Below are 13,334 nucleotides of genomic sequence, written 5' to 3'. Positions count from 1 at the left end.
GGACATTTTTGGTGAAATTTACTAGAAAAGTGAGTTGGCTAAGTTAAGCAGCAGTGTGTCGCATTGGGTTTGTCGAAGGTATGGCACAGACATTTTTGATTTATGCTCAATGTTGAAGGGTGGTCTGCGCTATGTTTATTCCACGCCACAAAGAAAAAGGGGAAAATCACAAACTAACTCTGGTTCTAGATACGGCCAGAGTGGGGGCAAGTTTGTCCCACAACGGAGGGAAATGAGGGCGAAATAGAGCAAGATCAAAAAAAGGTCCCAGCTTTCTCGCGCAGTAAACTCTTCTAGCTGGTCCAACTTCACGAGTCGTTTTCCGCATGGTCATACAAACAAAACAAGCCGGTAAGGTACCAAACAGGAGACTCATAGTGTAGAGTGGATGTAGATTTGACCAATCGGAGGCCTCCTGTCTGCGGTCACCTTCAATTTGGGAGAGGTGTAGCAGAGCGTCTGCAGAGGGGGCGGGGACATCTCTGTGTTCACCGCAACAACTATGAAGGTGACCTAGTTTTGAGGTATAAATCAGCCTTAAGGCGTGATTTAGGTTTGGGTGAGGGAAAGTACCAGTAATGGGTATGTTAAGGGTTGTTATATTTAGGTTTTAGAAGGAGTAGAAAATGAATGCATGTCAATGGGAGTGTCCTCCCTTTGCATTTAAAATACATTTACACACAGGTCCAGTTTGAAGACATGATGGCCCAATCCCAAACCAGCCCCTAAACACTAACCCTCCGTTTGGGTGTTCCCATAGAGGGTCCGCCACGTAAGTGCCATCCCAAAATACGTAGTGGGTAGGGAGAGTGGACCGTCCAGTCCTTAAATAACGAGTCTGCAGCAGTTTCAGGAATTTGGCAGCAGGTGTAACAGCGGCCTGGCAAAGGAAACATTTTTCTCCAGATGCAGCAAAGGATCTTGCTGATCCTTTGCTGCATCTACATCACACTGACAGAAAATCACAAAGAAGTATATGAAAAAAAAAAAAGTAATTAATTCCAAAGGGGAAGGTCCTTTTTTAAGTGGTAGTTTTGTTTGACCGTATACATTTGCTTTAAGAAAGGGGCAAATGTTTAATGTTAAGTCAACCTGCGCCAGAGAGCTACAGCCATGGGGTGTCACTGTGTTGCCATAGCAATGACTGCTTTCCTTTTGCGTTGGAGGTAGGAAGCCGTCCCATTCTCTTATGTATCCCCCACCTTCAATCAAGGCGCCTTCCACAGCTGCAAGTGAGACTACACTGGGATTGGCAGTGGTTAGGGGGCGGTTTGGGATTGGGCCGTGAACACCTCTCACTGTCACCGTGGTAACCTTTTTTTTTTTTTTTTTTTAGGGATCTCAGGAAAAAACTGCATCTGATAGAGCCACAGCTTTTCATCCTTTATAGCTGACAGGTTCTCCTTAGAGGTTCATGGTTATGCTCTTAGGTAAACTGATCCTCTGTTCTCCTGCAGGTTACCCTACCACCAGTACTTTGGAGGCGTTTCATCCATGAGCAAAGAGCAGTACCTAAAGATTAATGGGTTCCCGAACAACTACTGGGGCTGGGGCGGGGAGGACGACGACATCTATAATAGGTAAGCTCACCTGAGGGCTCGTCCTCAACACAGTCACCTCTGTCAGGGATCAGCCCACTGGTTCTGATCCAAGCCGATGGATGGCTGATGTGACCGTGTTGGTTCTACTGCTACTTGGAGGATGATCTGTCATATCTAAGGCTACGTTCACACAGCAGCCTGAAGTGACCTAAATACGATTTTTTGCCCATATGCTACCTGGATCTGATCTTTTCATGGCAGTCTGAACAACACAGATCCGATTTTTTCCAATCCGACCCAGGCCACTTGGCTATGTGGTCCTGAATCTGATCTTTTCAAATGTGACCTGTGTCTGAACGACCAGGTCGCATTCATCTGACCTGAATGTTATTAATACCCGATAAACGTCACTATTATGCGTCTTGCTATGTAGAAGCGGCAAGAAAAACAGCTATGGCGGATGATGATGCTGAGAGCAGTATTTATGTTTAAACATATTAAAAAGATTGAGTTTTTATGGTTGGAAAAGATTGCTAGATGCGCGCCGGCGCTACCATTCATGTTTACTTCTGGAAAAAAAGAGCACGCAGGCCTGTGATGTCATTGCGTCCTCTACCGCGCATGCGGGACACTTGCGTTGTATCACTGCAGTTCACACAGGAGATCACATACAAGTCGCATATATTTGGAAATAGGAACGGCAACGTGACAAAATTGGATTTGTACAAAAAAATCGGAATTGAGCATCAATCAGTGTGAACGTAGCCATAGAGTGCTTGGCTGCAGCCAGGAGATGTCACGTGTCACAGCGCTCGTCTGGTGAATTTAAACCACGTGCCACATTCTCTTACCTTTCCAAACAAACACTACATAAAATTATAACTTGTCTTATTTGGGATAATTAAATGTTGGTTTTGATTAATGTTTAAAAAAATAAGTGATTATGTAAGTTGTTTTTTTTTTATGATCCACTGTAAAATAGGTTCAGGTATTTGTCCTGTAAAGTTATTAAGTACAGAGCAGACTGGTGATAAGAATCTTCAGCAGATCCTCCCTGAGTCACAATATGTGAAGGGTCACCGAATATGGTAACACCCAATGTTTTATCACCTGAAAAAACGATAAGTTATATTGCAAATGTAAGAGCACAGTAGCTGAAGTTCACCTGACCAGTGCAATGACACAGCAGGTCTATAGGCTGCAGCCATAGCCAAGTCACAACATTGAGTTTTTATGGTATAAAATGGACTGGTTCTGGTGCGGTCCAGGAGTGAACATATTGTTATAGACTAGTAAACTGTAGTCTCCTACTAAGTCACAGATTCTGTCTCTCCAGGCTTGCTTCCAAAGGGATGAGCATCTCCAGACCCAGTGGAGAGGTCGGAAAATGCCGCATGATCCGACACACCCGGGACAAGCAGAACGAGCCAAACCCTCAGAGGTACAGACACTCTCAGGTTCTCTTTGTCCATAAACTGATGGAACTTCACGTTGAAACCCTTTTTCTTTAGTTTATTGGGTTCACAGAACCGGGCTTGCAGTAGAGATTTGCTCTCTGTCAGGAGTTGCCTTTGCAATCTGGGATTCTCCTGCTGATCCCAACGGCTTAATGCGGTTCTGTTCTTGTTCCAGGTTCGACCGGATCGCCCACACACGAGAGACAATGCACAAAGATGGGATCAACTCCCTGACCTACAACGTGATTCAGGTCGAGAAGCTTGACCTGTTCACTAAGATCACAGTGGACGTGGGAAAGCCCTGAGCGGGCTACTTGAGGGCCCGTCGGGCCACGAGCCGGACCGGAGCCGGACCAATGCAGTAAAGACCATGCGCTGTTTATGACACTTGAAACTTTTAAACAGGGGTTCTGGTTCTGTTGAACCAGACCTGTTGGACTCATCTCATTGTTGCACAAACAAACTGAATGTTATTTTTCTCTGCCAGGCCTTAAGGACTTTCTGGTTGGAGCCAATCAGACGCTGCTGCAGCACATTATAAAAAATGCTCTTATTCTACAAACCTGAAATCCTGCAGGGTCACACAGGGAGGGGGATGTTACAGACTGGGCCGGGTTGATTCTGAACATAGCAGGAGCTTCTAGCTACTAATCAGATGAGAGAATATCGATGCAGGTTCTGTTTGGGATTTCTGGGTTTTTTTTCTGTGAGGCGGGGCTAAAAGCTGACAATTTGATTAGTCAGCTTATGTGATTCAATCGTACGAAATGAAAAGTCCAAAAGCTGTTGAACTTATGAGGTTCTGCTTGGTGAGAGATGCTAATGGTTCCGATTCACAACCAAAGAAGCTCTGAAAGGAACCAGGTCGAACAATGGTTCAGCTTAGCCTGGGGAATGCACCAGTAAGGTTCTGGTGACAACCAAACAGAACCAGTTGTGGTTTTAATTGGACCAAACCCGTTTCTGTGGTCCCACCATGTTACTGAAGGTGAAGATACCACTTGGTGTCGAAACGATTCAGATTTAAAATCTGATAATTGAAACAAGACTAGGTTTAGAACCGGGTTCCAACTGCTGGTTAGTGTGATTGATAATCAGTTCTGATCGGGGCCAGAACTCGACCCATTGATTAGGGATCTCTGTGTAAATGATCAGATATGTTGAGCATAAATGATTTAAGATTAATTTTGACTGAGGGATTCTTCCTGCAGCTGTTGGTACCAAAGACCTCGTTGATCCCTTAAACCGGGTCAGCTGACAGCTGGACTGGACCAGCTCTTATAATTGATTGATCAGTTCTTTGTGGGTGTGTGTTCGTGACTGCTTTTTCTTCCTGTTTGTGTGGAACAATCGCCTGTAATGTGCCTTAAACTGACCGGTGTCATGTCGACCCGTTAAACTGGTCCAGGTACCAGTATGTTGCTAATAAAAAAAGATGAAATCAATACGTTTTTCTTCAGTGTCCTGAATGGGAGCTTTAGTTAAAAACCGGAGACTGAAAACATCGGGTGGCGATCTTAAACCTGAACTGTTCTGGTGCTAAAGTTGCAACTAGGCGTTTCTAGTTGATCTGGATTAGGGCAGCAGAACTGCTCAAACAGGTTCCTTTGTTCAGAAAACATAACTCTTCCTTTAGGTTTACAGAACATTAAATAAAAACATAACATGGTTAGAAGGAAATGAACACCAGGAAAGATTTAACAAAAAGATTTTATTCAATGTGTGTCATTTGAGTCTAAAAAAAACAGCAATGGATAAAATAAAATTCAATTAGATCCAAAACAAACACAAGCTGCAGAACCACGGATGGATTAAAGCTGCTTTTACAGATTCCAACTAGAACAGCGCCCAATTTCATTCACACAAACAAAGGGAGATCTGATCCAATTTGATCCCCCCAGTCAGAACCAGCTGATCCTTTGGATTCTCATGTCAAACGGCTATGGGAAATCTCAAACAGAAATGCCTCTGAACGCCACAGATCTGGCTGCTCATCTCCATGGTTACAGGCTCAGAGGCTGTTCATCAAAGTGAGTTTAAATAAACCGTGATGCCAAATTCAAAATAGAAACTTTATTTTCAAATTTAGAAACATTTTTACAGTGAAAAAGGAATGCTGCCAGGAGACCAGATCCTCTGAGGGTTCCTGTCAGTGTTGCCATAGAGACGAGTCAATGATCACTGTTCGGTGGTTACCTGCTGTGAGGTTCCAATCAGACAGCTGGTCGATCCTTTTATCCAGGCAGTCCTGAAGGGTTAACTGAGCAGTAAACTAGTCCCAACATAACTGATCCACTCACTGAACCTTAAGCCACTAGCAGGACTGTGATTGGCTGACCGTCTGCCTGCTGAGCCATTTGGAGCTCGTTCTGGAACCAATCAGCAAAATAAAGATCTGCTCAGCTCCTGAGTCTAGAGCCCCCCTTGCTGGACCCGCTTGAACAGCTGCTGCCTCTGTGACGGCGTCATTGTGTCACAACTCTGCAACAAGTTGGCCACAATCAGAGTCTGCTGGACGCTCGCTGCCCGGACCCAGACCCGGCCGTTCATCCCCACCACCAGCTCGCAGGGGAACAGTTTCTCCAGGTCGGCCCGCAGGTCGCTGTGGGGGGCCAAGAGCCTGCAGACACAGGAGAACAATTTCTCAGGACCGCAATACAGAGTTTTGGAAGATCACTGTGATTTATCAGAAACCCCCAGCTGCATGTTCAGAGAGTTAATATGAATTCAGCATCAAGCAGAACCAAACAAATCAAAACCCTGTTAAAAGAACCCTGCACATCAGTGGAGCATATAGCAGCTGCAGGATCCAGCTTGCTGATCCGTTTGGGATTAACAGAACACTGCTTGGTTCTTTTAATCAGATTTCTATTGGTGTCTGATGCCTTCCAGATTGCATTTTTTTTTTTTTTTGTGGTTTTCTGACCATCTCCCTGAAGCAGTGGAAACTGCAGCTGGACCGGCCCTGACCTCATCCCTAGTTTTTTGGGAACTGGGCTCAGACCAAAACCAGCTGGAAGCTCCAGTAACTGTTGGGAGGAGGAACACCTGAGGAGCTGTTGGGTGAGTTACCTTCTGACGAGGCCCAGAGACACTTTGATGAGGAGACCCCCAGCTCCGAACACACCCATCCCGTTGGCCCGGCCCGATCCGTCGATGCAAACCAGCTCCGGCTCCATGTCCTTATTAGCTACAACGAATTGAGCAAACACCAGATCGCCCACCTGTGGACCGAAAGAGAAACGAGGGCGATCAGGGTTAAATAAAGCCAGGTTCTGTAGAATTATGGGCCTTTAAACAGCCTGATCCAATCGCAGGAACAACTATGGATCGTCGGACAACAGATACTCTGCACATCTAAATGTGTCACCTGGACATTGGGTCGGTTCCTTTTGGTGGCGCCCTCAAAGGCCAGGTAGGACAGAGATGCCTGCTCGCTTCCTCCAAAGTCCACCTTGAAGACATCTCCAGATTTAGCAGTCACAATGCCAATCACCGTCTCTCCTTTAGCTGGGACGTACTGAGGACAGAACGATGATGGAGAAATTCAGAGACTATCTGGTATGGTTCCAAACAATGGAAGCAGTTTGGTATCAGCAACCTGGTGTGTATCAACATAATGTCTAAGTATAAAATGTTAGTGAAAAGGTAAGGTTGACCTCAATGCTGCTGCAGGTGATCAGAGCAGAAACCAAAACAAACAGAAACACAAATATGCTCCTAGTATCAATGGAAATTATTTCATTATAGAATTTAGAATGAATTAAAAAATGTGTTTAATAATAAAAATGTAAATTGTAACAGCATCCAAATGTTTAAGCATCTCTACATCATTACTTCGATTTACTCTCCAGGTTGTTCTTTTCACTACTTTATCCATTTAGCATCAACATGGACTCACCTGCTGCTTCTATAAAACTGTTTGATTCTAAGCAAAACCACCAGAAAATTTAGGAAATAAAGGTGGATAAAATTGAACTAGACAGAGGAGTGCTGAAAGGGAAACTGGTCCTGGGATCACTGTACCAAGAGGCTGGCTTTTCCTCTGTTTTAATGAACCAAAGCCTGCTGCCATCTGTGGATTACCATTTAGGTTATGAACACTGACATCATCATGAACAATAAAGCAGATCTCACCTCTTTTACATCCTATACAGAGTTTATTATTGTACATTATTTTGTTTGGATTATTTATTTTAAATTTTTTTCTACAATTCTGTATGCAATACGCTCATCTTTCCATTTTATTAGCTTAAGGTGCTTTGGGAAAAACTTGCTGGATTGAAGTAGAATTCACAAAATTAATTTTCCTAAAATGAAATCCCTTTAATCCGTAGCATTCCCTGTGAAAACAGACCCTGAAGTTCTTCATCCAGCTGAGAGAAAGCATCCCTGCTAGTCTATTAGGGTGGATGTCCCTAATAATGATCATAACCTAAGAGCTCCCTCTTAGAGCCAACAGGCTAAAGTTAACAGGTCAAAGGTCATGGTGGGCTGAACTAGGCTGACTGTTCAGAAGGATTATAGGAGAAAGCTTCTTCTCTAGGAACGAGATGGCAGTAGGTTGACAGAGCTGCATCTGGATGAAGGGTAAGACTTATTGGACAATGTCCTTTGGACAAATGAAACCCAACTATTCAGCATGACAATCTATTCTAAAAATGCATTCATTCCGAAATATCAACTATTCGACCTGTTCTAGAAGTTTTATAAACTTATAAGATACAGCTCATAAAAAGAAAAACTTAAATTCTCAGTTTCTGTCAGAACATCCGTTTGATTTCTAGTAGATTTTACACTAAACTGAGTTTATTCCTTCAGGATTAAGCTTCAGAGCATCATAGATCCGTGTTTCTATGTTTGACTGATCTAGACAAAAGTTCGGCTGTAAGTTCGGAGCGGACCGGACTCACCCTCCTCTGCTGTGACTCGATCCAGAACTTGTTTGGCTCTTTGTGTCTTAGCACACCGCTCCGGCTCACCAGCAAACGGTCGCCGCTCTGCCGTATCCCAGGCCCGGCTACCAGGCGTTCCGGCTTCCCGCTGTCAGTCAGAGAAAGGGTTTCCTGAGGGCCGCAGCAGAACTCATCTCCAGGTAGCAGGACATCTCCAACCCGCTCCTTTAAAACTGAGAACATCTTCACAGATACCGCGTTTCTCTACAGGAAATAGATAGGGACTTGATGAGCGGCCGCAGCGCCCCCTATCACCCTGGATGACTTTAGACATGCGCAGCTTCTTCGAGTTTTACGGCGGTTGGCGACTACCGCCACCTACTGTCCCGGAATATGGGTCAGCCTGTGACCTTGCAATCTATGACCTATAATTAAATTAATGGAAAAACAAAACGAAACAGAAAAATGTTAACTAGGACTAAGACTTAGACTCAAGCAAGATACCATTAAAGATAAAAAATACGACAGACAATATAGAAAGAGTGTATAAAGTACCAAAAAAGCATAAAGAAAAAAAGTTGTAATGTCCTGGAATATGTTTCCCTTAGATATAAAAACATCTTCACAGTAGAGAGCTTAGGGAAGACTACAAAGTAGCCTAGTTGACTTGGGTTATTGCACTTACACTGCAGAAATGTACTGACCTTAATAATAAGTGAAAATTAAACAAGCTACACAGTAGTTGGCCTTTATTATTGCACAGTGAGAGAGAAGAATATTGCATGAGTGACAATAGGTAATGTTTTGCATAAGATGTCCAAGGAGGGGTTATGCTGACCCTCTTCCTATCACCTCCTCCTGCCCACAAGTGAGGAGTTGTACAGCTTGATGGCTTGGGGAACAAAGGAGTTCAGCAGTCTGTTGATCCTGCCTTTGGGGAGGAGCAATCTCTCACTGATCAGGCTCCTAACATGTGCTTTGCTTTCACAACCGAAGTCACTCTTTAATGTAAACTCAGAATTCCTTCAATTTTTCACCCCAAAGTCTTGAAACCATGATCTGTCTCCTCTTCCTAGCAACCTTCCCATTTCCCTGTCTCATGTCTACCTATATTATGATGAACACTGTGAAAACTACGGTGGCCTCTCTCCTGTGCCGTCCCTGCACCTGGATTTTACTACCCAATTAAGAATGTTATGAAATATATGTTTAATTCTTTTCTTTAAGCCAAAGCTAATATTGGTAGTTTATTATTATAAAATGTGTTGCACAATAAATTGACATATGTAATATGATCATTATCATTCTGCATATACCTGATTAAAATTCTAAATAGTACTCTATTAATTAAGAAAATAAAAGTTTATAAGANAACAGGTCAAAGGTCATGGTGGGCTGAACTAGGCTGACTGTTCAGAAGGATTATAGGAGAAAGCTTCTTCTCTAGGAACGAGATGGCAGTAGGTTGACAGAGCTGCATCTGGATGAAGGGTAAGACTTATTGGACAATGTCCTTTGGACAAATGAAACCCAACTATTCAGCATGACAATCTATTCTAAAAATGCATTCATTCCGAAATATCAACTATTCGACCTGTTCTAGAAGTTTTATAAACTTATAAGATACAGCTCATAAAAAGAAAAACTTAAATTCTCAGTTTCTGTCAGAACATCCGTTTGATTTCTAGTAGATTTTACACTAAACTGAGTTTATTCCTTCAGGATTAAGCTTCAGAGCATCATAGATCCGTGTTTCTATGTTTGACTGATCTAGACAAAAGTTCGGCTGTAAGTTCGGAGCGGACCGGACTCACCCTCCTCTGCTGTGACTCGATCCAGAACTTGTTTGGCTCTTTGTGTCTTAGCACACCGCTCCGGCTCACCAGCAAACGGTCGCCGCTCTGCCGTATCCCAGGCCCGGCTACCAGGCGTTCCGGCTTCCCGCTGTCAGTCAGAGAAAGGGTTTCCTGAGGGCCGCAGCAGAACTCATCTCCAGGTAGCAGGACATCTCCAACCCGCTCCTTTAAAACTGAGAACATCTTCACAGATACCGCGTTTCTCTACAGGAAATAGATAGGGACTTGATGAGCGGCCGCAGCGCCCCCTATCACCCTGGATGACTTTAGACATGCGCAGCTTCTTCGAGTTTTACGGCGGTTGGCGACTACCGCCACCTACTGTCCCGGAATATGGGTCAGCCTGTGACCTTGCAATCTATGACCTATAATTAAATTAATGGAAAAACAAAACGAAACAGAAAAATGTTAACTAGGACTAAGACTTAGACTCAAGCAAGATACCATTAAAGATAAAAAATACGACAGACAATATAGAAAGAGTGTATAAAGTACCAAAAAAGCATAAAGAAAAAAAGTTGTAATGTCCTGGAATATGTTTCCCTTAGATATAAAAACATCTTCACAGTAGAGAGCTTAGGGAAGACTACAAAGTAGCCTAGTTGACTTGGGTTATTGCACTTACACTGCAGAAATGTACTGACCTTAATAATAAGTGAAAATTAAACAAGCTACACAGTAGTTGGCCTTTATTATTGCACAGTGAGAGAGAAGAATATTGCATGAGTGACAATAGGTAATGTTTTGCATAAGATGTCCAAGGAGGGGTTATGCTGACCCTCTTCCTATCACCTCCTCCTGCCCACAAGTGAGGAGTTGTACAGCTTGATGGCTTGGGGAACAAAGGAGTTCAGCAGTCTGTTGATCCTGCCTTTGGGGAGGAGCAATCTCTCACTGATCAGGCTCCTAACATGTGCTTTGCTTTCACAACCGAAGTCACTCTTTAATGTAAACTCAGAATTCCTTCAATTTTTCACCCCAAAGTCTTGAAACCATGATCTGTCTCCTCTTCCTAGCAACCTTCCCATTTCCCTGTCTCATGTCTACCTATATTATGATGAACACTGTGAAAACTACGGTGGCCTCTCTCCTGTGCCGTCCCTGCACCTGGATTTTACTACCCAATTAAGAATGTTATGAAATATATGTTTAATTCTTTTCTTTAAGCCAAAGCTAATATTGGTAGTTTATTATTATAAAATGTGTTGCACAATAAATTGACATATGTAATATGATCATTATCATTCTGCATATACCTGATTAAAATTCTAAATAGTACTCTATTAATTAAGAAAATAAAAGTTTATAAGAAAGTATAATTATGCCTGTCTCTTAGGCCCAGTTGTCCAAAACACTTCAGTGTTGTCTCTTCCTGATGTGATCATGCCATTTTATTTTTGAGGGTGAGATCATTTGTGCAACCGGGTTGAGGGTTGTTTTTTTTTTTTGTATTTTCAAAGTAAACCTCCTTATGGACACCACAAAAGAGGGGGGTCAAATGAAAAAAAAAAAAGTTAACAATTTCTCATAAAAAGAAACAATTTATCTAAGGTTTTTATACTGCATTAAAGAATGCATTTCAATGTATATGTGAAGCTGTTTAAATATGCAGTTTAGTGACCCAGTTGATAAAAAGCACGTTAAAGACTCAAAATGTGCTATTTCTATTGAATGACATATAAGTGAACATGCAATATTACTTTACTTTAATTTGAAACCTTTTTGGTTTGTATAATTTGAACTTGGTATGTAAAAAAAAAAATTAGACTTCTGAATCTAATCAAACTGCTTAAATTACTAGTTAGTACTATTAGTATTGTTGATTGTGTTTGGTGTCTTGTTCAGTTCATTGAAAAACATACTTAAAAATTAAAGACAGGTATACTATAAGAGATGCCATTTTAATGAAGTCACACAGGTAAACATATTTATCCGTGTTTAAAAAAGGAATAATACTGTTTAAAGTATATTTAATTAAATATGAAAATTATTTTTAATGCTTTTTCTTAAAGAGAATTAAGCATTTCTAAGGGTGATGTAAATGTAAGTGGAAAATGCTGGGCTAATATTCTGGTACAGGAATTTTTTCAATGTTTAGGATTTTATGCATTTAAAAAGCTTCAAATCTTTTTAAGTCTGACCCGGACTATCAATTTTCTTGCCTGCCGATCTGATCATAATTAAAGTGCTCCTTTAATATATTCTGGAGTTTATTACAAAAATATTTTCCATCCACTTGATAGCTCAATCTCAGTTACTATAAAACCAAACGGCTTACAGAATGCAAAAAAAAAAAAGGAAAGAAAACAAATGTTTTTTTTATCAAAAATATAGGATTTGGGATGCCTTGATCTACCATTTTTTTACTATTATTGGTCTGTAAATATCAACACAAAGTCATTTTGGTTTATCACTAATACCAAGCCAGTCTGCATGCCAGTGGAGGAGGCCTCATCTGACTCTGTTCCTCTGCGTTCTCTTGTTTTTCCTGGCCACTCTTGAAAAAGAGATTTTATTTTTTTTTTACCTGATTAAATAAATTGATTATCTAAATGGGATGCCATTTAGATAATGTCTTTGTCAAGTTCATTAAAAAAACTGGAGTCATGTAAAGCACCTCTTATTTCCCCATTTCAATTAAATCCCTCATTTCCTCCATCAGTAATTGAGCAAACTTTTGCCACTTGGGGGAGCTGCAGACATATCTCTATATTATCATCAGAGCCCATGGCCCTTTGGCAACATTTTCTCAATTACCTTCAAACCTTAAGCTGCCCAATACTCATTTCTTCAGGTATTTACAGGTCAGAGACTTTAATTGCACTTTCCACACTGGAATCAAACCTTTTTCAAAGAGCGTGTTTAATTTTCATCTGTTAACTTGGCACTCTCTGGTCTGAGGAACTGGATATCGATAGAGAGCAATTCTTGTTTATTCTGAATCCTGTCCATTATGTTGCTGGCCAGAATAGCCACTCTAATGCTTTGGATTGACCCTCACCCACCAACTCCCACCTGATAAAGATGGACACTGCTTTATAAAACTGAAAAAAATAAATAAATAAGACTCTCCATCAGAGGCTCTGATTACATGTTTCTTTTTTTATTTTGTTCCCCTTTTAGAAATGTTGCATCACTAAGCCTGGAGATGCAGCTGTTTCTTTCTCCCTCTCCTTTTTGTTTCTGGTCTAGTCCTTTTGGGCCCACAACCTGTATTGTAAAGGTTATTACACACACACAGCTTTGAATTCATTTATTTTGTTTGTGCTTTTTATATTGGGGGGAGGTGGTTGTTTTTCTTTTAATTACTCAAATTCTCTTTTGTTATGAATGTACTTTTTTTTAACCATCAATGGCCATTAAATGTAAGGGGGTGGGGGGGTACATGTGTTTTCAGCTTCCATGGTGACTGCTTTTGTTTATCTCTAATATTCCTTCATTCTAACTGTGAAAATGATACCACAAAAAATAAAAATATCCATTTCTATTTGGGATCAGTTAATTTGATGGTTCCAGTTTTCTTATTTCCTCCCTCAAAGCTGATGTGAAAAGTTAAATCATTCTTCACCTTATTTTAATAAATTT

At 41.5% G+C, this 13,334-nt stretch overlaps 2 protein-coding genes across 3 annotated transcripts in view; one reads left to right on the top strand and one right to left on the bottom strand.

Moving 5' to 3' along the window:
- The window catches only part of b4galt1 (UDP-Gal:betaGlcNAc beta 1,4- galactosyltransferase, polypeptide 1), a 20,473-nt gene extending 16,016 nt beyond the window's left edge, over positions 1-4,457 (top strand). Inside the window, exons 4-6 of the mRNA XM_015371510.1 lie at positions 1,458-1,580; positions 2,878-2,982; positions 3,174-4,457. Of these exons, the coding sequence (XP_015226996.1) occupies positions 1,458-1,580; positions 2,878-2,982; positions 3,174-3,303 (358 nt within the window). The 3' untranslated portion in view covers positions 3,304-4,457. The remainder of the gene's footprint in view (positions 1-1,457; positions 1,581-2,877; positions 2,983-3,173) is intronic.
- Positions 4,458-4,696: 239 nt separating this feature from the next.
- On the bottom strand, positions 4,697-9,993 carry exosc3 (exosome component 3). 2 transcript variants are annotated; one of them, XM_015371512.1, is made up of 4 exons: positions 9,708-9,993; positions 6,369-6,518; positions 6,071-6,222; positions 4,697-5,618 (listed from the first exon to the last, which is right to left on the bottom strand). In XM_015371512.1, the coding sequence occupies exons 1-4, from the start codon at positions 9,930-9,932 to the stop codon at positions 5,411-5,413; spliced, it is 735 nt and encodes a 244-aa protein (XP_015226998.1). In that variant the 5' UTR covers positions 9,933-9,993; the 3' UTR covers positions 4,697-5,410. The 2 variants fall into 2 exon arrangements, with proteins under 2 accessions (XP_015226998.1, XP_015226997.1); XM_015371511.1 differs by lacking the exon at positions 9,708-9,993 and adding an exon at positions 7,912-8,187 and having other exon boundaries at positions 4,700-5,618.
- Between the last annotated feature and the right edge of the window lie 3,341 nt (positions 9,994-13,334).

The sequence above is a fragment of the Cyprinodon variegatus genome, unplaced genomic scaffold (genome assembly GCF_000732505.1).
Source record: "Cyprinodon variegatus isolate N-32 unplaced genomic scaffold, C_variegatus-1.0 Scaffold59, whole genome shotgun sequence".
NCBI classification, from domain to species: domain Eukaryota; kingdom Metazoa; phylum Chordata; class Actinopteri; order Cyprinodontiformes; family Cyprinodontidae; genus Cyprinodon; species Cyprinodon variegatus.
Note: the sequence above shows the minus strand (reverse complement) of the source record. Positions and strands in the feature narration are given on the sequence as shown.